The sequence below is a fragment of the Sphaeramia orbicularis genome, chromosome 21 (assembly GCF_902148855.1).
Source record: "Sphaeramia orbicularis chromosome 21, fSphaOr1.1, whole genome shotgun sequence".
Taxonomy (NCBI): Eukaryota; Metazoa; Chordata; class Actinopteri; order Kurtiformes; family Apogonidae; genus Sphaeramia; species Sphaeramia orbicularis.
This window is the reverse complement of record NC_043977.1, coordinates 16,708,021-16,734,665: the sequence shown is the minus strand read 5'-3', so window position 1 is coordinate 16,734,665 and position 26,645 is coordinate 16,708,021. Positions and strand designations below refer to the sequence as shown.

Below are 26,645 nucleotides of genomic sequence, written 5' to 3'. Positions count from 1 at the left end.
CACTACGGTGTAATATTCTTAAAATTGCACTTATTTTTCTTAAGAATTTTCAGGTTGTTCATATTTGTTCGTGTTATGTTCGAGTACAGTTTGTAGATGTAAACATTTTCATCACGGAATCTGACTTTTTTTCACTCAAAGATATAAGAAAAAACTTTGGAGATGACATTATTTATCAGTTTTTATCCTATTACTTATATTATTTTACTGGTCCGGCCCACTTTATATTATATTAGTCTGTATGTGGCCCTTGAACTAAAATGAGTTTGACACCCCTTGTCTAAAACATTACTGTAACCTCACATATAAATGCTCTCATTAATGCCATGTTTTCACCATTCTCTCCGCAGTCTATCAGAGAAGTGACGGGCTATGTGTTGGTGGCCTTAAACCAGTTCGACTACTTGCCACTGGAGAACCTGAGGATCATCAGAGGAACCAAACTGTACGAGGATCGCTATTCCCTCGCCGTCTTTCTCAACTACAGACGTGATGGAAATTTCGGATTGCGGCAGCTGGGATTGAAAAACCTCACAGGTGCGCAACTAAATTTTTTTGGGTCACACATTAGGGCTATATTAGTCTGAGGCCCTGTTCAGACCTTGAATTAACATGAGATAAGTCTCTCCAAGTCTGGTTTAGACAGTAAACCTTTGATTCTGGCAATGCTAATGAGATGGTAAAAGGCTGATGATGTAATTGATTTAATGTGGCTGCTAAAGTTTAGGTCTGAGTCCATTATTACCCCTAGATTTCTAACCTGGTTTTTAGCTTTTAGAGTAAGAGATTCCAGATTACTGATGACACTTTCTCTGGGTTTTTGTGAGCCAAAGATAATGACTTCATTCTTGTCTGAATTTAGCTGGAGAAAGTTGTTTTGCATCCACACAGTGATCTGTTGGAGGCAGTCACAGAGCGAGTCCACAGGCCCATGTTCACCTGCTGTCAGCCAGATGTAAATCTGAGTGTCGTGTGCATAGTTATGGTAGAACATGTTATTACTGTGTATTAACTGGCCCAGGGGCAACATGTAAAGATTGAACAAGAGGGGTCCCAGGATGGACCCCTGGGGGACCCCACAGGTCACTGCCATTTGGTTTGACACACACTGATTTCCCAGTTTTATATACATATAAGAAGCTCATCTATAGCCTCAAACATAACACACAGATTCATTTCAAGTTGAACAGACTGGCATTGTTACGGTTCTTTGCAAATGTAATTCACCACGCTAACTCGAAAGCTAGGAGCAGAACCTTTTAAAGTGGTATTATTTTCAGCCTGTAACTCAATGCATGAGCTGACGCCATTTGTTTTTACTGGCTTTTTTGCATGACATACTCTTAGTGATGACTGAATCTTCAAGTGCTTAAAGCATGTTTATGAGTCTCTACTGGATTATATGAACTGTGGATATTCACAAAGGAAAAAAAAACTCAAAGAAATGCTGCATCATTCAGGTGAGCTTAGGCAGCACCACGCGTATTAAGAAATCATAATATGTCTTTGTGGGTTTTTTTGATGATTTCAGATGTCTTTAAAACACTTGAGTATGGTAGTGTCTGCGCAGCAAATTTTGCTGAGAGTTTCAGCTGAGTAGTCCTGTTCAGTCTGCTAGGAGAATAATGACATGTGCATCGTAGACCACCTCAGAATGGATTCTGAAACACATCCTGGGTGTACTCAGGCCTTAACTTAGCGCTGAACTCAAGTCTTGGTTTTGTCTTGGTTTTTGTGGTTATCGTGAGTGACTTTTTGCATTGACTACTGCATTTACTGGCTTGCTTTTTTTATTCACCAACCAGTTCTTAACATTTCAAAAAATTCTGACACTCTTCTAAATATTGTAGATGTCATTTTGAAAGCAACCAACATATAAGATAAACGATGAAAAGCACCTTTGAATGGAGTAGTGTGAGGCAAATGTCTTCCTCAGCAGCAGCAAGAACGTGTGTGTGACATTAAACTCTTGTTACATTTATATAGAAGTTAAAAATAAGCATAGGCGTACTACAGGGTAAAATAGAGCAAGTAATATCAAGTTCAGATCTCTGACTTTCTAAAAGGTGTTTCTGATTTTGAATCAAAATGTTAAGTGACCGTAAAAGAGGGTTTATTGTTGGGGCGCAAAAGGCAGGAGCTCCAGTCACAAAAACTGCACGTCTGACCAGTGATTCAATAAGAAACGTGACCGAAAGCTTGTGAATATAGATCTAAAATCAGTAAACAGGGTCAGAACTGTTTGTTGTTGCATGCTTGTGCATTAGCGGAATATAAAAGGAAAAACAGAAGAGCAACTTTTCCACAGGTGACTGAGAATGTCAATGAACAATATGACTGTGAGCAAGAAAAGTCAATCGACAATTACATAGAGAAGGCTACTGTAGCAGGGTTGCAGTGCATAAACCTCACAATACAAAGATGAATGGACATTTGAGATTGCAGTGGTGCAAAAACGCTTGGTACTGAGGTACAGAGATGTGGAAGAAAGTGATATGGTCAGATAAATCAGCCTACACCATATTCTCCACAAATGTGACATTGACCAGTAGAATGGCACAGATGTGAATGCTGGACCCTGACATTGGTTTGGGTCTACTAGAATAATGGGTCACAAGAAATCATTACAAAGTTGTTGTGAGAGATGTCAATCAATAGCCAGTTCTGCTTTCAGTATTTGTACACTACTGGTCAAAAGTTTTAGAACACCCCAATTTTTCCAGTTTTGTGTTGAAATTCAAGCAGTTCAAGTCCAATGAACTGCTTGAAATGGTAAAAAGGTAAGCGGTGAACTGCCAGAGGTAAAAAAAAACAAAACAAAAAAAGGTAAGGTTAAACAAAACTGTAAAATAATGTACATTTCACAATTAAATAAAAAGGCCTTTTTCAGCGAACAGGAAATGGGTTAACAACTTAAAGCAGTTCTGCTGCAATGGAGGTTGATTAAGCCTCGAAAGTTGGTGCTACCAATTCCTACAGGTGTCCCAACGTTTGTGAATTGCTTACAACCTCCTCTGTCTGCATAAAAGTAGTGTCGGAACACACTTTGGTAGCATACCATTGTGAGCCTCCATTGCTGAAGAACTGCTTTAAGTTGTTAACCCATTTCTTGTTCGCCTTTTGTATAATTCTGAAATGTACATTATTTTTCAGTTTTATTTAACCTTACCTTTTTTTTTTCTACCTCTGGCAGTTCACCGCTTACCTTTGCACCATTTCAAGCTGTTCATTGGACTAGAACTGCTTTAATTTCAATACAAAACTGGAAAAATTGAGGTGTTCAAAAACTTTTGACCGGTATTGTGTACATGAATTCTTTAAACATGCTGGCAAAAATTTTTCTGAGAATTAATATATTGCAAAAGAATGACGTCAAACTCCCATGTCTGTGGTACTGAGAACTTTCAAGAAGGAAAAAACTCACAGAATGACAATGGTGCTAGTTTTATTACCTGGAAAATGATTATTTCAAGTACGTCTGGAAACACCAGTAATGTTCTGAAACATGTTCCAATGCAGCGTGGATTAAAGTGCAATTTGCAAGTTGGCGACAAAGATCATTAACATGTAAGAATATTGATGGGTAACTGGCTTTTAAAATGTACTGAATAGGTATATACATAAATGATTTTGTAACATTTGGAGGCATTTTTGTTGAAGAGAAAGTTGTGTTATGTAGCAGAGGGTTTTCACAGGTAAGATCCTCCCATTGGATAATTACTGCAGTTATTAATATGTTTCAGCTGCATTAAGTTATTTAACTCTTTAACTGTTGCAGTGAGGAGTTTTTCATTTTGTTAACAACCATCAGTTTGTTGTAGGGGTCTAACGGTGCACTCGTTCGCACTGAACTGTTTTGGTTCGGAGCCTTCGATACAATATGGAAGTGTACCGATCGAATACATGTACAATGCAATACATGAAGAACGCAAATACTCAGGAAGCAGGAAGAACCCATGTGCAGGGTTTCCCCTATAAACATAGAATTCTCAGCGGCGGTGCAAAGAAAAAAAAACAACATTATTTTGAGGCTGGGGCACCCATGGGGGGGGGGGGGTAAACATGACAACAGAGAGTATAACAGAGGCACAGAAGCAGGGTCGGAAGTTCGAAGAATGTTACATATCCCTGTCAGATTTTGGTAGTTACAGAGCACCCCCACCACCACTTCACTGGTCTCCTTCACTGCACCGAAAACCTACCGAACCAAAATTTTGTGGTACTGTTACACCCCTAGTTTGTACAGAGCGTAACGATTGGACTGTGTTTCAATGGAAAAAGGTCATGTGGTCTTATGAGAGTGATAGGTGCATCAGTGAGAACCAAGGTTATAATCGTTAACGAAAACGAACGAAATGACGAAAACTAAAATTGAAAAAATATTTTCATTAACTGAAATAAATAAAAACTCTAATTAAAAGAAAAAAATGATAACTAACTGAAACTGTATTGTGTGGTTACAATACTAACTAAAACGTATAAAAATTATGGATAAAATTCCCTTCATTTTCGTCTTTGTCAATGTCAACTGATATCAAATTGATTTATTTGGCTCCAGCAGTTTTAGCTAGCAGCACCATACGACACTTCACAGTCTGTCATGTCTGGTCACTGGTGGTTTCCAGTCGTCTTCTGGTCCCCACTCTACCTGGAACATACAGACTAAAACTGGGACAAAGCAGCACAGTCCTGTCTGGGATTTACTTTAGTGATGTGTGGGGTCGTTTTTTTTTTTGTTTTGTTTTGGTTTTTTTTGCTCACCGTATGTGCGCCTGAGTGACAGAGACAGAGCAGAGCTAAATGACAGAGTCAGACAGGTGTTGAACTAGCATCCAGGTAAAGACTGGAGAGTTTATCACCATGAAAAGGCCTTCCAAGGCCTTAACTGCACAGTTTAGAAGAGGAGAGAAGAGGAGGATGAAAACTAATCCAATTACAGAGGTATGGAACCTGTTAGAATGTTAAAAAAAACGTTTGATGTTACTAGCTACAGCTAGCTGAACTGAAATGAAGCAAAGTTAGCTAATAATGGAACTGGAGATGATTAAGATATGAGATATCTGCTAAGGTGTGGTTTACTGTTGAGGAATTGGGTTATATATGTTTATAAGTGGTTTATATATGTTTCTATTTGGTTCACTGCTGGTTAGCTGGTTTATATATGTTTCTATCTGGTTTACTGCTGGCTGCTTTGTACATCTCTCTTGCTTTGCATATCTTCGCATTGTTTTCACATAAGTTATGTTGTGTATGGATCACACACACACACACACACACACCCAATCTGCTATAGGGAATTTATACATCATAATGAACATGTGTTTGTGTCTCTGCTCAGTCAATGAGCTGCCCTAACCCGACCCCCAAATAAAGTATCCAGAGTAACCCACTGATTCGCGCCTCACTAATTTCTTTGAATAGGATGGTGAGGAAGATAAAATATATGAAATTACTAAAACTAATACTAAAACTAAACTAAACTAAACTAAAACTAAGCATTCAGAAAAAAAAGTTAACTAATAAAAACTAACAAACCTGCTCTAAAAACTAATTAAAACTAACTGAATTAGAGAAAAAAAAGTCAAAACTAAATAAAACTAAACTATAATTAAAAATCCAAAACTATTATAACCTTGGTGAGAACAGAGGCGGATGAAGTGATTACCCATCATGCCTAGAGCTGACAGTAAAAGCCTGTGAGGGCAGGGTTATCTGGGGTAGATCAGGTCTAGGTTTGGCAATATTACGTCTCCAAAAGATGGATATGAATGTTGTGCCATTGACATAATTTTATTTATACAATGTTAGGATGAATGCATGTCATCAGCAGAGGTTGAAAAAATAAATTCATACAGTAACAACAGGATTCTGTCCTTGTTTGATCCTGGTGGCGTCTATGAGACCCAGGACAGATAAGGATACGAACATATAACTGTGATTAAAGAGAAAAATTGGTGATAAGCCGCTTTTGTTAACTCTGTTTTCATTGCGTTAACACTGTTGTTAACTTTCTGTCACATCTTACAAAACACCAAAACAAGCAGTGATCATTTGCTGTTATTATATTTACCCCAGAAAATCATGTTGGCGTCTACACTGTGTTACTGTGCTGTCCAGAACAGACCGAACTAATACGAAAACCCAGGCTGCTGTGTTTCTCCCTTTGAGTCACAGCTGTAGCGGCAAATGTTAGCAAAGTCGACAAAACTAATTTTAAACCAGTGCTGGTACAACTTCAACTGCTGACTGACTCTTCAGAAGACATCAGCCTCTAGGATATGCTGTGGTTTTCTGTGATTTTAGATCAACAGTACGACCTGAGGAAAAAAAAAAAAGATCTGTCAAAATCCGAGGCTGAAAATAGGTTATTATCCAAGACATTTAAAGGAGTGCTGTAGATGTAAATGAGACACACGGACAGTGAAGTGTTACTGTGTGGGTGCGGTAGATATGAACTGTATGCACTATAATGGAGATGAGTTTTTTTTTTTTAACAAATACTAAAATATGTCACTCATAGTTGTAAGTAGTACGAGTTATATTGCAGAGGAAATATCATAAGTAGAAATATACTGGAAAGTAGCAACTGAGAGTGGATTTATAAAATTTTGAGGTGTTTTAAAGCTGTATTAATTTGTTTACCAGCTCATGCCCTGTCAGAGATGACTCCCTTTTGTGAGGTATTTTGATCCAGTCTGAAAAAAAGAGATGTTTTTCCAAAGAAGATGTTTTTTCCTCTGAATTTTTGTGTTTGCTTTGTAACGTATGTACCTCAAATTCCTGGAGTGCCATATTTTTGATGCGCGACATATACACTGATCTCCCAAAACATCCAGACCACTGACAGGAAAAGTGGTATTGATGTTGATTATCTCATTACAATGGGTTCTGTCAGTGGGTGGGGTGTATTAGACAGAAAGAAAGTGACCATGTGGACCTAGAAGTTGACCACGTAGACCTAAAATTGACCATGTAGACCTAGAAGTTGACCACGTAGAATGAGAAGTTGACCATGTAGACCTAGAAGTTGATCATGTAGACCTGTAAGTTGACCATGTAGACCTAGAAGTTGATCATGTAGACCTAAAAGTTGACCACATAGAACGAGAAGTTGACTGTGTAGGCCTAGAAGTTGACCATGTAGACCTAGAAGTTGACCACGTAGAACAAGAAGTTGACCATGTAGACCAAGACGTTGACCACGTAGACCTAAAATTGACCATGTAGCCCTAGAAGTTGATCATGTAGACCTGTAAGTTGACCATGTAGACCTAGAAGTTGACCATGTAGACCAAGAAGTTGATCACATAGAACGAGAAGTTGACCATGTAGACCTAAAATTGACCATGTAGACCTAGAAGTTGATCATGAAGGCCTGTAAGTTGACCATGTAGACTTAGAAGTTGACCATGTAGACCAAGAAGTTGATCACATAGAATGAGAAGTTGACCATATAGACCTAGAAGTTGATCATGTAGACCTAGATTTTGATGTGTTAGAACACAGGTGTCAAACATGTGGCCCGGGGGCCAAAATTGGCCCGTCAAAGGGTCCAATCCGGCCCCTGGGATGAATTTATGAAATGCAAAAATTACACTGAATATATTAGCAATCAAGGATCATTAAAATCATTTTAGGTCAGTTCAATCTAAAGTGGGTCAGACCAGTAAAATACTGTCATAATAACCTATAAATAATGGGGGAAAAAAGCTATTTTTTTCTCTTTGTTTTAGTGTAAAAAAAAAATAAATAAATAAATAAAAAAGTAAAATCACACAAAAAGTTATACATTTGCAGACTAGCCTTTTACAAAAATGTGAACAACCTAAAATGTCTTAAGAGCAATATTTGTAATTGTACCAATATTCTGCCTGTTACTGAATGTTTTGTGTATTTGAAGATCCACTGTGATCTGTAAGTTGTGATAAAAATGATAAACAAAGGCGTAGTATTGTTAAAATTGCACTTATTTTTCAGGTTGTTCATATTTGTTCAAGTACAGTTCATAGATGTAAACATTTTCATTACGGAATTTTATTTAATTTTCACTCAAAAACATAGAGAAATCTTTGGAGTTGATATTATTTGTAAGTTCTTATCCTATTATTTATATTATTTTACTGGTCTGGCCCAATTTATAGCTTATTAGGCTGTATGTGGCCCCTGAACTAAAATGAGTTCGACACCCCTGTGTTAGAAAGAGCAAAATGCACAAAAGTAGGGATCTGAGCAACTTTGACAACAAAGCAAGTCAGAATATCTCCAGATCTTGTTGTTCATTCCCACTGTAAAGTAGTTAGTACCTATCAAAAGTATCTGAAGAACAACCGGATCTCAACAAATCCAGCATCTATGGGAGCAGAACATTATTACCACCTGTCTGATATTGTGTAGGTTCCCCTTTTTCCGTAAAACCAGCTCTGACCCAAGGTCCAGACTCCACCAGACCTCTGAAGGTGTGCTGTGGTATCTGGACCAAGACATTAGCAGCAGATTCCCCGAATTCCTGAAAGTAGAGAGGTGAGGCCTCCATGGATCAGATTTATTTCTCCAACACCTCCCACAGATTATCAATTGCGAGACTGAGATGTCCTTCCTTAGTTCATTTTTGGTCGGTTCCAACCACTGCAGACCAGGAACACCCAACAAGACCTGCAGTTGTGGAGATGCTCTGATCCAGTGGCCACCATTACAATATGGACCTTGTCAAAGTCACTCAGTTCTTTACATTGTTCATTTTGCTGCTTCAAGAGATCAGCTTCAAGGCCTAAAGGTTCACTTGCTACCTAATATATCCAACCCAATGAAAGGTACCATTGTAATGAAATAATCAATATTATTAGCACTTCTCCTTTCAGTCATTATAATGTTATAGCTGACTGGTGTATGATTGTCATTGTTTCCTGACATGTCCGGTACTGAGAGTAGATTCAGATATTTTTATTCATGCACTGAAAAGGAAAAATATATTGTACTTAAGCAGTTTACAACAGATGTTCATGAAAGGGAACCCCCAAAAATCAACAGTGCTTATAGATAGTCAACATGCTCACCCAAATTCCCCCTCAACCCCCACCCCCCAATGACGTACCTACATATTTATCACCACCCACTGATACTCATGCGCAGTCATCAACAATATAGTATGTTATAGCAGCATTAAGCCTTTATAGGGCACTCATAGAAATTCTCTAAAATTCCAAATTTCAACCTAATAAGAACATAATAAGAATGTTTATTTTTGTGAAATTTTTCACAATTATTTATTATTATGTGGAGATCAAAGTCAGTGAAGTTACCATATTTGGTCCCTTACCCGTAAGTGGCAAAAAATAAATAAATGTAAGTATATACAGGGTGGGGAAGCAAAATTTACAATGAACATTTAGTTGTTTTTTCTCAGCAGGCACTACGTCACTTGTTTTGAAACCAAACATATACTGATGTCATAATCATACCTAACACTATTATCCATGCCTTTTCAGAAACTTTTGCCCATATGAGTAATCAGGAAAGCGTCAAAGAGTGTGTGATTTGCTGAATGCACTCGTCACACCAAAGGAGATTTCAAAAATAGTTGGAGTGTCCATAAAGACTGTTTATAATGGAAAGAAGAGAATGACTATGAGCAAAACTATTACGAGAAAGTCTGGAAGATACTATTAAAGAAGAATGGGAGAAGTTGTCACCCGAATATTTGAGGAACACTTGCGCAAGTTTCAGGAAGCGTGTGAAGGCAGTTATTGAGAAAGGAGGACACATAGAATAAAACATTTTCTATTATGGAAATTTTCTTGTGGCAAATAAATTCTCATGACTTTCAATAAACTAATTGGTCATACACTGTCTTTCAATCCCTGCCTCAAAATATTGTAAATTTTGCTTCCCCACCCTGTACATATATATATATATATATATATATGAAAAAATACAAGAAAAACACATGTAAGGTGAAAATAACATCACTTTTAGAACATTACAACAATATACAGGCATGGAAAAAATTATTAGACCACCCTTGTTTTCTTCAGTTTCTTGTTCATTTTAATACCTTGTACAACTAAAGTTAAGTTTGTTTGGACAAATGTAGTGATAAAAACAAAAATAGCTTATAAAAGTTTAATTTCAGAGCTGATATCTACCCATTTTCCATGGTTTTCTTAATAATAACCAAAATCACTTCAGTTCTTACATGAATAGCTATAAAAAAAAAGTGCTTTTCGGCATTCCATGTTTTCTTTTCTGTCTGTTTTAGTCACATTGTACACACAGGAGTTAGTACTTGATTGCATAACCATTGTTTTTGATGGTCTACTAATTTATTCTGCGACTGTAAGGGCTTATGACACCTGTCCACATCCACATTATCCCTTTGAACATCATTCCTTACATTAGTACCATTACTTTATGGTACTTAATAAAGCAATTACACTCACTGTTCATGCAGAGGTGGACCTTACAGACCCTGTAGACCACATTGGACCTGAGATTGTTGACTCACTGCCCTCACTGTAACTGTTGCTGTCACCAAAAATAGTCACTTGCTCGATACAGGGTTAAGTATCCTTAAACCAGACCTGTCTCCAGTCCTGGCATAATGCTAATTTAGTCTGGACACAATCAATCCACTATCACTGGGGGTTGTTTGGCTCACACACTCTTGTCTTGTGTTTGTCTCTAAGGGAGGACAGTGAATGTTGTTTTTGTTTTGTTTTTTTTTTTGTCTGTTTTTGTTTAATGAAACATTTGCATGTGGGGAAGCAATTTGTATTCAAATAAATCCTCACAAAAGTAAATGGAATATAAAAAGATGTACTGTATGTCTTTTGTTGTAGTCCTTTCACATAGCGAGGGGAAAATGGCATCACACAGATAACGAAAGAGAGGAGAGAATGATGAGTGAAATAGTTGCCCAGTGGCAGGATTATATCAAGCATAACAGATTTTTTCTTCAAATAATAAAAAAAAAACCTTATTTTAAATGAAAGCTGTGCAAATATTCTCTCACTCCATGATGACAAAGATACAACCAGCTCTCGGGATACAGCTCTCTTTTTTGATCGGGGATATTGATGAGGAAGTGGAAGGATAGTAAACAGAATTTATTATCACTGAGGTATTTATCAGGTAAAATTTTTATCAATTCCCATCCCTTGTAATGTTTAGAAACAGTTAAATGGTAATCAATAGTTGTTTTTCATTGGACAAGGTTTGTAGGAACAGGTATTTCATCGAAAAACTATATCAAACAGGGCATAATAAATGACTTAGGGGGGGTTGGTCTGATGAATCCAAATAGGATGATGTGCTCGCAGGGTTTTACTTCTGGATTCTATCATCCTGGTGCAAGGCTGAGACATGTAGACAGTCAGACTCTTCACATCCCAAGTAACCAAATGCTGCTGTTATCACAATTAACCCTGTCACACTAAGGGATATGATGCTGACTCACAATATTGTGAAAAGATTTAATCTCTTCTGTCATTACCACACATCGCTCAGACTCACAAAGCATATTCTTGTTTGATTTACAGCCCACTCTTTTATCGACCCGAGCCTGTTTCCTCAGTAGTAAGAGAAGATAGTGAATGTGATTGCTGATAAATAGCGGACTAAGTAAGAAAATATTGTGTGGGTGGTTCTGCCTCTTTATGAACAATGGCACCATGTGCTGCCAGGTTTCCTTCAAGCACCCTGACCCTAAAGTCAGCAAGAAATGAAGCTCTTGACTTGCAAAAAAGATGTAAAGCTCTTCCACTACAGGGCTAAGTGGGGCATGTCAGGGCCAGAGCTAACCTTCTCTGTGTGCAATGCAGAATCAGAGCTGTTATTTATTTGTTTTTATGCCAAGTTCAATCAATCCTCGCTATCTGAGCTGGTGAAAAAGAAAAGAAAAGCAATTTATGACTTGGTGGAATAATAATAATAAATACCAGTGCTATCTGTATGTCCTGGTCAGTTGTGTTTGGCCCCATGGTGAAACACACACTTTTTTTTCTTCTCATAATTTATGTGCCCTCAAGTGCAATGATAACAGAAATTATTCTTCCTATTATCTTTTACACATAACAAGGCATGAGTAATGAGATTTGAATGATTTATTAGTTAAAACTAAGGAATGTCATACATGGTCGAAGAAGAATGCAATTAAAGTGGGTTTGTATAGCTTATCTCCATCTCCCAGTTAGGATAACCTTTGAGAAAATATGAATGTATGGCATTAATATTATATCTAAAATATATATTATGTTGATTGAAAAATTCTCAGATACCATCTAAGAATCAAGACACAGTCACTGGACTTTACTTGCGGCAAGGAGTCAAGTACATACAAGATGCAGCCGTTGAGTGATTAACACCAGGAAGTCTAAGATCTTCTGAAAGAATATGGATAATACAACCATTGGTCCAAGTGCCCAAACATAATGACGCTGATCCAGTTCACCATTGGCTTAGGTATCCAAAACACGGTGATGCATGGGTTTAGTGACCGCATTTGTACTCTTCTCCCACCGACACTATGGCCTGATCTCCCGAAGGGCACCCAGCTGTTCTGGCCCCGAACTGGCACCACGAGACAGAAAACATGGAGATGGAGAAGAAATGGTAGACGTATCCTGGGTGCTTTCTAGGGATGGAATTGAGAACCAGTTCTTTTTGAGAACCGGTTCCCAGTGGCTCAGTTCCTTGGAATCGTTTGCCTGCCTGCTTAACGATTCTGCTTATTGATTCCGCTTTCATTGCGCATGCACGATGACATCACACGTACGCTGTATTGTTTTGGTCAGAACGTAGCCAACATGGCGTTGAGGCAGAAACGCTCCAAAAAGCTGACACCAGGTCCACTTGTAACACTGTCAAAGCTTCCATTTCTTCAAAAGGGTGGAATCCCTCCAATATGCTCAAACATTTGTCCACAGCATGTGATTCATTGACAGGAATGTCCCCAGATAGCAAATATTTTGGCAGTATTATGGCATATATTTGGCATTTTTGGCTTTCTTTTGGCATTATGAAAACCTTTAGGCTTAACTGTGGTATGATGAAGGTTATCCATGATAGATATGGAGGCACCAACAATATATGGCTGAGTTATGGCATATGTCTGGTAAACCAAAAGACTGGGCAAAGAGCGGGATCAGGTATAGGGATGGTATGGCATGTTTTGGCTACTTTTTGGCTGGATTATGAGGATTTGGGGCTTTTCTGGGACAATTATGGCTATATTTTGGAAGTCCACAATTAGTTATGGGTGAATTTTGGCTTCCTTCTGGTTTGATTTTGGCTTGCCTATTTTGGGCCATTTAGGGCCCATACATCTGCCCAGAACTTTGCCAAATGGCATGCCAGTTTTGGGCCAGATTTAAGCCATAATGATTTTGCTATCTGGGTCACGTATTTGATCTGATACTTAGCAACATTTGTGAATGTAGCGGCAGAGTGAACACCAGGCCGTCATCCAGGCCCAGTTCCGGTGCAGGCAACAAACATCTTTCCCCCCTCAAATACAAGTTTCCGAAGGCAGGGGAAATGAAATGAGGTGCACAATAACGGGAGACAAGATGAGCTGAGTCAAGCTGGTTCCACATAGTGGAAACACAGCAATAGAGGAATTAGTAAAGCATCTTAAGTTTCACTTTCACTGTACGCCCCCCCCCCCCCCCCAAAAACCGGACCTGGTGTCATCTGTTATTATTATTTGTACATACTGTATATGCCATATTTTCTGTGAAGAGATGGAAATATAAAAGACAGTTAATGCAAACACAGCCGTTTGTCCTCTTTTATTTCCTCACCCAATGACAATCGATAAGGAATTGGATCGATAAGCAAAATCAATAATGGAATTGGAATCGTTAAATTATTATCGATTCCCATTCCTAGTGCTTTCTCATAGGGTATGTCATCACGACCCATCCGTGACTTGTGCTCTGGACACCTGGTATTTACAGAGAATAGTCTAATACAGTGTTTTTCAACCTTGGGGTCGGACCCCATGCGGGGTCGCCTGGAATTCAAATGGGGTCGCCTGAAATTTCTAGTAATTGATAAAAATAAAAACTTACTAATAAAAAATATATGGTGAGTTGAGAGAGACAATCACAATACATAAAAGACATGACAAACTGTGAAGCTGAAACTGAAGCACTGTGGTACTGTTTATCTTTCAAATGTTCGTTGTGGTCGGTTTCAGATGCTGCAGCTCTTTCATAATTCATAGTTTGAGTTCTTGTTTGTTCAGTATTAATTGTCAGCCTTGTAAATCCAAGCTGGACTGACTGTACATATCCTGACCAAGGAAAATCAAATTCTCACTTTGTGCATTAATCTACACCTGGCTTTTCTGCTTCCGTCAATAATAATATACATTATATAGACTAAATGTCATCTAAAATAATTAATGTTTATTTGTAACATATTTCATTTCATTTTCATTTATTTATTTATTTCGAAAATGCAAAGAAAAATAAAACAACACAAAGCAAATTAAGACATGAACAAAATAACATTTAAATGGACAGAATCTATCTTCAAGGACATACAAGTCTGAATACTACATGGTTGAAAAGGAGTAGGAGGAAGTATAAAATTATTTAATCCTACCCTTCAGTGCTTTTACACCTTTATCATTAACTTAATACAACAATCAAACAATACTATTTCCCTAATTTTAGCATTGAACCACAACAATCCATAATGCAGTAACTGAATTATTCACAACAAAATATTCATGGCAGTGTAGCCATACAAACAGACTCAACAAATCAACCATTTTCTTTAATAATTACAGCATATTTATCAGTACAACATCATTCATAAACAAACAAGCCTCATTATCATTATTAAATACTGTGCCGCTCAAGAATCAATTCTTTGTATCTTTTTATAAACTGATTTATGTTTGATATTTGTTTTATCTCCACACACAATTTGTTCCACAGTTTTACTCCACAAATGGTGATACAGAAACTCTTTAATGTAGTGCGTAATTTAAATTTTCCCTGTAAATCATAGCCTCCCTCTCTTTCACAAAACATTTCTTGAATATTGCCCGGTAGTAAGTTATTTTTTGCTTTATACATTATTTGAATAGTTTTGAATTCCACAAGGTCAATGAGTTTTAAAGTTTTAGATTGTAAAAATAGTGGATTTGTGTGTTCCCGAAAACCAACATTGTGAACAATTCTTGTGAACAACATAGTATAGCAAACTATTACATTATCAAAAGCAAATTAATTTTAGCAAAAAAAAAACAAAAGTCTCTGTTTTGAATGTGTGGGGTCGCCAGAAATTTGTGATGTTTAAATGGGGTCACGAGCCAAAAAAGGTTGGGAAGCACTGGTCTAATATCATATTTCTTTGCCATATGTTAATACATGAATATAATGTTTATAACACTGCATATAAGCACAATGTCAAAAGTTACAAGGAGATACTGAGGCAATCTCGCAAAAACAATGTCATCTGTTCATGTTAAATTGTCAAAAACACTGTGTGCTGAAAGACTGCTCATCCTTCACATAGTAGAATTTATTTAGATTTGTAAGGAAAATGCATGGCACCGAGCTTGTGTCTCTGCTGCTTCCAAACCCTTTCTAAATAATTCAGATGTTTCTCATTGTTCTCTTCAACTGTTCCTTCCTGGTGATCCCCCAGAGTCGAAGGAAACAACACAGCCATCCGGGAGTGTATGTTCAGCTACAGTATGCGCTTTTGTGTTATGTTCCATCTTGTATTCATTCTTGCAAGTTGCACCATGCTTAGGGAACTGCATTTGTCCAGCACTACCAGCAGCTTTTTTTTTTTTTTTTTTGCCAAGCCAGTCCTTCATTGCGGTGCCAAGTTGAAGTCGGTGCGGAGGGAGCCGGGGCTGGACTCAGTAAGAAGCTGCTGTTTGATGTGCCATCCGTGGCCTGGAGCCATGAAGTCGAGGGGAAGTTATGCACAACAGCCATGGCCTGAATCCGCTCTACTTCATAACTCTGACTGTCTCAGTTTCACACTCATGTCTTTCCTCTCAAACAAGAAAAAGAAAAGAGAAGAAAACACCACCTGACCGTGCTAGATGGGAAAAATACTCTCTATGAAGTCTAATGAGGTCTAGCTCAGGGCCGGTTATGCTGCTCAGGGTGCCAGATCTACTTTGTTTTATCAAAATTACTGCAGGAAATAAAACGTGTTCATAATGAATAATGGAGAGTGAGAGCAGTGATGTGCAGTTAAAAATGACATGTATTGCTACTCTTTGACTGAGACTACTTTTTAATCATGCTGCTGTCAGTAATGGTCTTCTCTCCTTTCTGGGTCTTCAAGGTTTGACCGCAATTTAGATTGTATCTAATTATTCTCTACTCTATTTTGGACCAGATCTGGCTGCCTTCCTGTCACTTTTACATGGGGTGACTTATTTTAAAAGCGTATTCCTGTCTGTTGGGTTAAGACCGCTAATACTAACTTAACCCTTAACTATTGCCCTACAACTATTTTTGTTGCCATGTCCAAATGAATTTTTGTCTTTGTTTAGCCTTTCGTTGAGTTTATTTTTTTGTCATTGTAAAAAAAAAAAAAAAAAAAGTTAGAATGAAATTAAGGGTTGCTCTCCTTTAGTGTTGGCACAATGTATAAAAATATATATTTACAAATGATTAAAAACACAACACATAAAATAACACCACAGCAGCAGGAAATACTTCAAAAAGTGCAGGCAGTATAAGTGCATGTGCATTAATAAATAAATAAATAAATAAGTACATACATACATACATACATAAGTGATTTAGTACAATTTACTACATTATCTCTTGCAATTCTCATGTTACTGTGAAAATCAGTTTTTTCCCCCTATATTTCATTTATTTATCATGTAATTATTCATAAAAGCTCAAAGTAGATTCAAAGGTTGTTATATCAGAACAGAAAACTGAAAGAAAACTAAAGAAAAAGTGCCTTTTTCAACCAAATATACTTAACGCCATTAAAAATGCACAATCCAAGCATGCAGTGTAATTTCCAGAAAATCAGTTCACATTTATTTACAAATCATTTAAAATACGTGTGCAACTTGTGTTCCTAATTTATAGCGAGATATGATTTAGCTTAGGTTTAGCTTATACCTTATAAACAAGGGCCCAAGACATTAAGCAAATAGTACAACTGATTATGAAGACAATCCCTATTTCCACCTAAGCTAAAAATGACTCGCTCAGGTGCCTATTTTGTATATGCTGCTCACAAGATGAGTAACACAGTTAATAGCTGTATTTTTTTCATTCCTGATGTGTGCAATGTTGGCGTTTGGACTAATCCCTTAATGTCGGACATTGAGTCGAATCTGTTGTACGGAGTCATGCTAGACTGGTAACTTTAGGTGTGGTCAATAGTCCATATAAAGGCAGGAAATGTTTTTGCCAGCTCAAAATGCCACAACTTACGATACATAACATACGTTGTTGGTATGCTATGTGCAGGTCTGAGCCATGGTGAAGTCGCTCGCCGTCTGCGCTGTCATCGCAGTACAATCAGTCGTCTGAGTGATCAGATCCCTCAGGACAGGATCATGAGACTTGTTCCATGTGTCGTCACTGCGCTGCTTGTTTGGAAGCCAGAGGTGGACACACCCTGTATTGAAAGATGACACTTTCAGTTTCTGAGTACCTGTATTCAGTGACTGAATAAACGTATTAAGTTGATCACAATTTGTCAACAATTCATTCTCTAATGACCAATGCTTCCCTCTCTAATATGAAGGTAACCCCAAACCAATTAGTTTAACCCTATAACGCCAAATGTTTCATATTTGATACATGAGTTTTGAAGCCCTCTACATGATCAGTGTGATATTTTTTTTTTTCTTGAAAAACCTGATGTATACAATTAGATACATGCAATACACAGATAATCCACTAGGGGGGAGGAATTCATTCACCAGAGGCCTTTCCGGTGACACTTCAAGACTGTCATTAATGAGGAAGGAGGCAGAACTTTGGCAATTTTGAAAAGGAATTACCAATTTGTTAGACATGTTTGTGTTACATTATGTTTTTGTTCAAAAATAATAACATCTGAGCATTGAGACCCGATGTATCAAACATGGTTAAATAGGCCTATAGGTATTATCAGTTTTCATTGTGAAATATAATGGCCCCAATTAATGTTCTACTGCTGACACTTATGTATGATGTTTAGGATTATTTTTACTGCATTCAATTGTATGTTACATTAGAACTACTTTATAGCATATGAGTAATGCACTAATGCAGATTTGAAGGAAATCTGTATTTGAAGTGATATAAAAGTTGCTTGAATTCTGATCTGATTGTTCAGACTGAGGTTGCAGCAGGGAAAAAAATCTAATTTATTTATTTATTTTTATTTTATTTTATTGGTATGATACAAAACTGATACTCATACATGGAAATCAATATTTGAAAAAACATCTTTTTTGGTTGTTCAGAAGGACTACTAAAGGCTCCAGTTTCAAAGAATTGGAATTTTCTATCAGTGATTTAATAGTTCAGGCTTTACAGGGTTAATATGAAGGTAACCACAAAGCAATTAATTTAATATACCTCCAAATATACATATTATTCTGACCTGTGCATTTTTAATGGCACAAAGTATATATCATTAACTGCGCATAAACACAAAGCTCTACATCTGCTGCCATTTGTGAAACACATTTATTGATGTGTCCACATTGCAGAAAAAGACAGTGTTCACACATTCACTGCAAAGCCTCTGAATGTCCAAATGGGTCATATCTGATGCCAGTGAAAAGCCCAGACACTGCATTTTACATGATTTATTTAAATATATTGATAGAACTAATCATTCATGTTATTGAACATTTTAGATCAGTGGATGCTTTTGGTCTCCAGCAGCTGATTAGGTCTTTGAGGGTGAACTGGATGTAACATGAATCTTGTTTTAAAGGATTGATCTTATTATTGCTTTATGTGCAGATGATCCCAGAGTTAAACAAGTTTTTTTTTTTTTTGCTAGAGGAAAGAAATAAGTTGTGTCCCAGTTTATTTTGTTGCAGTTGTCATCATTTTAGAGTATGCTGCTAAGGAAGGAAATAAGTCAGAACCATCAGCATAGATCTGCAGTATTTTTTGTACATCAAGAAGCACAGATCAAAAGTGTTTCCTTCCTTCCTTCTAGTGCTTTAGTTGTAAGTCCGAGACTAGCTGTCTGATTCATTACAAGGTCTTTGATGTTGCTGTCATATTAGCCCATCGCTCCTCTCCCACAGCTACTCTCAGGACACGTCGAAAATCATCAATATAATCCATAAGCAACACATATAAGAGGATGAAATGTTTTAACCACATACGGGGCTAATCGAGGCAAGGCGCGCTAAAAGACCCCTTAAGTGCGGAAACCCCACCCGCGTTTCTGTTTGGGCCGAAATTGCCTGGGATGAAATCAATTTGTCGCCAGTGTATTGTAGCATTGCACTTATTGATTTTCCCGGCGCACTCTCTGCCAGCTGTGAATGGACTCTCTGGATTTCAGGGGGACTGGAGGATAGTGTGGAGGAGGTCTTTGGCTGAGCGGGGATAGGACTCCCTCCGATGCACCTTTCAATCAAGCTTAGCAAAGTTATCCTCATGAATATGAAATATAAGGCACAGTCAAGCTGGAAGAAGTTGAGGGATGGTGTATGTGTGCATAAGGGTGTAAAGGAGTGAATAAGAAATGTGAAGGAATTTCTTAGTTTAAGTGTGAGGACTTTGGTTGTGTTGTTTATTTTCTATAACATTAAAAGCCAGGCACAAAGACTGGCATATAGTATCTGAAGACATAAAGAAAAATTTTATTCATTTTTTGGGGGTTTTTGGGCGTCTAAAACTACGTTCAGACAGCAGGTCTTAATGCACAATTCGGATTTTTTTGTGAAATCCGATTTTTTTGTGTGCTCGTTCATATTACAAATTAACCCTTAAGGATCCACGGTCATGGCCCTGTGACCAAGGTTATTATCGTTAACAAAAACTAACGAACTGACGAAAACTAGAATTGTAAAAACATTTTCGTTACTGAAATAAATAAAAAACTATAATTAAAGCTATACCGTATGATGTGGCATTTTTACACTTTTCTTTTGTCATCTTAAAATGCTCCTAATAAGTGTGTGTCAAACTAAAATGGAAAAGAAATCCACCAGGTATTGAAACTCAAAAATGTTTAATTCTCATATATTTCTAATAAAAGTCTGACCAATCATTTTAGTCGGTCCGAATAAAATAATTGGCCGAACCTGACTGAGCCTCCTGTCAATCAGCCATTACGGCCGTCCAGCATCCGATCCATTATCGCCGTCTCACATCCGATATGTGTACCTCTGAATCTGACGCTTCACTGGTGCTGCTTCTCCTGTCACTGACCACAGTCTACTGTCTAGGATGTGTTTGGATAGAACTGACATGCACATGTGGAAGGGATTAAACGGATTTATGAACAGAAACAACAAGTGAGGGGAAGAAACGGGAGTCTGATGAATGAAGGATGGAGATAAAAGTCAGGAAGTCAGCTGTACTGGACTGAACAGGTCTGCATAAAGCTCAGCTTTTATGACGGTGGGACTCATACAGGTGCATGTACATGGTGTCACACATGTAAGATGATGTAGGATGATAATTGTATGGACTATGAAACTTCAAATGTCCACGGAAAATTCGGAAAATAGACCAGGTCTACTGATGGAACAGGAGCCGCGGGCCCACGGCAGGTGGATGATGCATCTGATTACTGAGGGAGGGGTCCACGGACACGCCAAAACGGACTGGACCTCCACCTCTGCTTCCTCCTCCGTTTTCATCGCGCATCAGATTAGAGGAGGAGGAGCCTCAGTGCTCAGGCAGCGGGAAGGGGGCAGGGCTTTGGAGAGAGGCGGGTTGTTCATGTTCAAACTTCTACTTAGTGCTGTGAGAAATGCCACATCGGTAGGTATAGCTTTAAAAGAAAAAAATGAAAACTAACTGAAACTGTGTTGTGTGCTTACAAAACTAACTAAAACGTGTAAAAAATTATGGATAAAATTCCCTTTGTTTTCGTCTTTGTCAATGTTGGATTGATACGAAATCGATTTACGTCGCTCAAGCAATTTTAGCTAGCAGCACCATAGGACACTTCACAGTCCGTTACGTCTTGTCACTTGTCGTTTACAGTCGTCTTCTGGTCCCCGCTTTACCTGGAAACATGGAAATTAAAGTTGGGAGAAAGCAGCAGAGTCCTGTCCGGGATTTATGTGAATATGACGGCGAAGAAAAGAAAAGATTTGAAATAAACTTAAACTAAACTAAAACTAAGCATTTAGAAAATAATGAAAACTAATAAAAAACTAGCAAACCTGCTCTAAAAATGAATTAAAACAAACTGAATTAGAGAAAAAAAAAGTCAAACTAAATAAAACTAAACTATAATGAAAAATCCTAAACTATTACAGGGTGGGGAAGCAAAATTTACAATAATTTGAGGCAGGGATTGAAAGACAGTGTATGACCAATTAGTTTATTGAAAGTTATGAGAATTTATTTGCCACAAGAAAATTGACATAATAGAAAATTTTTTTATTCTATGTGTCCTCCTTCTTTCTCAATAACTGCCTTCACACGCTTCCTGAAACTTGCGCAAGTGTTCCTCAAATATTCGGGTGACAACTTCTCCCATTCTTCTTTAATAGTATCTTCCAGACTTTCTCGTAATAGTTTTGCTCATAGTCATTCTCTTCTTTCCATTATAAACAGTCTTTATGGACACTCCAACTATTTTTGAAATCTCCTTTGGTGTGACGAGTGCATTCAGCAAATCACACACTCTTTGACGTTTGCTTTCCTGATTACTCATATGGGCAAAAGTTTCTGAAAAGGTATGGATAATAGTGTTAGGTATGATTATGACATCAATATATGTTTGGTTTCAAAACAATTGACGTAGTGCCTGCTGAGAAAAAACAACTAAATGTTCATTGTAAATTTTGCTTCCCCACCCCGTATGACCTTGCCTGTGACTGAATCACATGACATTTTCAACACGTCGTAGTGTCAGAAGTTCATCACGTAGACCACCAGGGACAACTGCATTTGAAAGTGTGGACTTGAATCACTCTCCCACTTTTTATTTGATGTTGATAGAGCAAATACAACCGGAGATATGACGGTTTGAAACCAGAGCAAACAAGTGATATAGCGATATTTTAGCAATATAAAGCAAGCGTTACATTTCAGACCATATCTTTGTCATTTTTTGGTCATTTTCAAAACGGAAAAATCTGGCCAAATCTGCGGATTGTAATCCACAGACTGCATTAGCATTGCAGGTAAGCGTGAGAATGATCCCCATCTTAACTGGATGCTGGTGGGGAGGGGGACTGGAGAAAACACCTATGTAAAGATATGCTTTTATGTCAAATGTTTGAGTATAGTTTTAATTTATTACAATTTTAATTTTATATACCTAATATTTGGAACTAATATTCACTTTTAAAGTCTTTGAAAAGGTTCACTAAGCATCTTTATGTTGTTATTGCAATAAATTATATACATTTTTCAAATCAGATTTTATATATTTTGTGTGTTTTTTGGCCTTTTGTGTTGATATAGTAAGCTAAAGTGAAAAAACAATAGGCAGATGAGATAGATGAAGTTGTGCTGAAAAAAAAAAAAGATACCAAACATGGGTATAATAAACATTTCTTTATATAGTATATAAAGGCAAAATCAAAAGTACTGAAAATTGGCCAAAATAGGCTCAGACCCCTAATGGTTAAATGCGACTTCTATCAGTTCTCAGTACGAACTGAATGTGACCCTAAAGTGACCCTGATGTAATACATGACCATGCAGCATGCACTGTGTTTACGGAAGCAAATATGGAGGCTTCTGGTATCAGCATGTGTGTGGCACTGATAAAGTTTCTCTACAACCGAAGTCAGCACCATTACAGTCAAATAATTTTAAGGAGAAGGTTAAAAAAGAGGAGAGCCAGTTTTTTTGCGATGGTCTTTAGTGGTGCAATGGCTGCTACGTCTGTACAATGGAGTATTTTAATGTGGAGTCAGAGTCAAGAGTGGTGGGATAGTGATGTTAACGGCTTCACTGACGCAGACTTCATTCAGAATTTTCGAATGACAAGAAGAACATTTAACCCTTTCATGCATAGTGGTCACTACAGTGGACAGTTATTCTCCAGCTGTTCTCTTGTATATTCATGAATTTAGTTGTTTTAGTTCCATATCAGCAAACACAGTGGACGCTCATGCATCATCTCATACACTGACATTCATACCATTACTGTAACTTTACTGTTCTTGATAAACCTGATCTAAAGTAATATGTTTAAGTGTAAATCAATTGTTGTTATTAGTCTGTAATTAACAGTTTTTGTAAAAGTTTTGTTTTTGTTTTTCCTTTTGCATATTATCTCCACGAAGTGAGTAATGACTGGTATTAGAGTGTTAAAATGTGAGAAAACATCAGATTAACAGCATTAAACATGTCTGGTAAAGGTTCATACTGTCTTCCACATGTAATTATTGTAGGTAATTCATTCATCAGACAAACTAGTAAAGAGAGTAAACAAACAACTACCACTGTCTGAGAAATGAATTACCCATAATAAGCATTAAAAATGTTTTTATTTCATAGTTTTCACACAATATATCAGTAAATACTTGTTTATTTGCTCCCAAAATTAAATGCATGATTTCCAGCTGAGTGGACATCTTTGCAGCTCCATGAAAAAATAGGTTCATAAGAAAAGTTTTTTTAGGCATGCTTTTTTTCATGCCTAAAGAGGAATAAAAACACGAAGGAAAAAACATCTTGATTGAGGGTCTCATAATTTGTGCATGAAAGAGTTAAATATGTCTGTGACCGCCTCTCCATTGACAAGACACTCAACTCCGGCGACTTATACAATACCGGTCAAAAGTTTTAGAACACCCCAATTTTTCCAGTTTTGTTTTGGTTAAAGTTAAACATAACTGAAAAATAATGTACATTTAAGAATTCTACAAAAATTATACATAACACCTTCTTCCAGTCTTCAGTAGTCCACTGGCGGTATTTCATGGCCCAAGCAAGCACCTTTTTCTCACTCTGAAGTCTCAGCAATGGCTTTCTTGCTGCAACTCGACCCATCAAACCTGCAACTGGAAGTCTTCTCTTCACAGTTGAAACTGAGTCTTGCTTACTACGACCACTATTGAGCTGTGCTTGAAGCTGTTGTCCTGTGAGTCACTGTTGACTCTCATAAACTTGTCTTCTGATTCTGTTGTGTCTTTGGGTCCGTCAGACCTCTTCCTGTCAGCATTTCCCCCAGTTTCTGAGTGCCTTTGGATGGTGACGGAAACTGGACTTACTGACACCTGGACTTTCTTGGCCATTTCTCTGCATTATGGAGAATATGCATTATGTACAGGGGTTGGACAAAATAATGGAAACACCTTCACCTCAAGATGATAATGCCCCAATCCATACAGCTAGAATTGTTAAAGAATGGCATGAGGAACATTCTAATGAAGTTGAGCATCTCGTATGGCCGGCACAGTCCCCAGACCTCAACATTATTGAGCATTTATGGTCAGTTTTAGAGATTCAAGTAAGACGTCGATTTCCACCGCCATCGTCTCTAAAAGAGTTGGAGGGTATTCTAACTGAAGAATGGCTTAAAATTCCTTTGGAAACAATTCACAAGTTGTATGAATCAATACCTCGGAGAATTGAGGCTGTAATTGCCGCAAAAGGCGGAGCTACACCATATTAAATTATATTTTGTTGATGTTTTAAGATGTTTCCATTATTTTGTCCAACCCCTGTAGGACAGACCTACATTTTTAAGTGTTCTGATGGTCTGTCTCTCTTCTATCGTTAATTCCCTTTTCCTCTTTTCCATTTTTATAGTAACACACTACTTTCTGCAGTCCAATACTGTTCAAATAATGCTCACAAGGTATAGGTACCAAAGTGTGTTCAACACTACTTTTATGCAGACACAGGGGGTTGGAAGGAATTCACAAACGCTGGGACACCTGTAGGAGTTAGTAGCACCAACTTTCGAGGCTTGATCAACCTCCATTGCTGCAGAACTGCTTTAAGTTGTTAACCCATTTCTTGTTCGCCTTTTTGTATAATTCTGAAATGTACATTATTTTTCAGTTTTGTTGAACCTTACCTTTTTTTTTTGTTTAAACCTCTGGCAGTTCACCACTTACCTTTGTACCATTTCAAGCTGTTCATTGGACTGGAACTGCTTGAATTTCAATTCAAAACTGGAAAAATTGTGGCATTCTAAAACTTTTGACCGGTAGTGTATCTGTTCGCAAGTGTGTTGCAGTTGGGCTGTACTAGCATTTCAATGATGTAAAGGTTGGATAAATGCGACCTGGATGTTCATATGTATCGGATTTAGGACCACTATGAAAGTGGCCTGGGTCCAGTGGCGGCTGCTCGTCTTTCAGAGAGGGGAAGCTCATGTCGGCTTACATCAAAAAAATTGTCAAGATATTTAAACATAAATTCGGCCCTCTGTTCCTTTTTCAGAAAATGGTCATTGACCTTATCGTACCAAGCAGGGGTCTTTTCCAGGGAATTGAAAGCTAGTTCACTCCGACCTAGCCAACAGTATGGCTGATTTAACTATCTACAAAACGATATTAAGCTCGAACAAGAAATGATTAAATTATGTAACTGAAACAAGAAAGCGCTGAAATTATGTTAAATTGAAACAAGGAAGTACAATGAGTGTGTTTTATTTACAGTGTAAGAAACGAACAAGTAATTTCGTAGTGGTTTCTCTCTTGATTTCAGAGCAGAATGTGCGACAGTATTAAACTGAACTCTGTCAAGTGAAGGAGTAGATCTCAAAATAGCTGTCAATCAAACGGGATTCAGCCTTTCGACCGATCCTCCAATCAGCACGTGGAAGCCTGGCGTCCAGCCCGGCTGAGCTCCGCCCACAGCTCCATTCACCCCCAGAGACGCCAAGCATCCGGGGGCGGGACAACATCGTGGCATTTATCCAATTATTGTCCAGTTTTGAGGCAATGAAAAAAACTGTTCCACTCAGTCCCATTGAAGTGCATGGACGCTGAGCGTCTATGGGCAAATGCACTGAGCAGAGATCGAATGAGAAAACAGCGCAACGGGAATGTATGAGAAGTGAACAACATCGAGTCTGTTGATTCGTGATAAAGCTGATTCTGAACAAACTTGTCTGTGAGATGAATGTGTTCTAACACATTTGTAATTAATGAAATGTCAACACAACCGTACATATTTGACCATTTAATTTTCGTAATTTTAGGGGAAGCCAAGCTTCCCTTGCAGTCTATGAGAAATTGCCTCTGCCTGGGTCGGACTGGAAAAAATCAGATTCGTGCTGTTCAAACTGTCTTTAACAGGTCAGCTACAGGTCAAAGAGCGACAAAAAAATCAGATCTGGGCCACGTTTGGCTGCAGTTTGAACGTAGCCTAAGTGAACCGACTGATTGCCTCATTGTAAAACTTCAAATAAGTACATCAGTCCAAGTTCCCTCCCCAGTGACAAGCAAGAAAAAGGTTAAACACAGCCACATCCTGACATTTTCAAAGTCCTAAATCTGTATTTTGATGCACGCTGACCCACGATGTCTTCCTTCC

General features: G+C 37.8%; 1 protein-coding gene across 1 annotated transcript in view; it reads left to right on the top strand.

Moving 5' to 3' along the window:
• Positions 1–26,645, top strand: part of erbb4b (erb-b2 receptor tyrosine kinase 4b) — an 885,828-nt gene that overhangs the window by 525,541 nt on the left and 333,642 nt on the right. Inside the window, exon 3 of the mRNA XM_030124408.1 lies at positions 351–537. Within this exon, the coding sequence (XP_029980268.1) occupies positions 351–537 (187 nt within the window). The remainder of the gene's footprint in view (positions 1–350; positions 538–26,645) is intronic.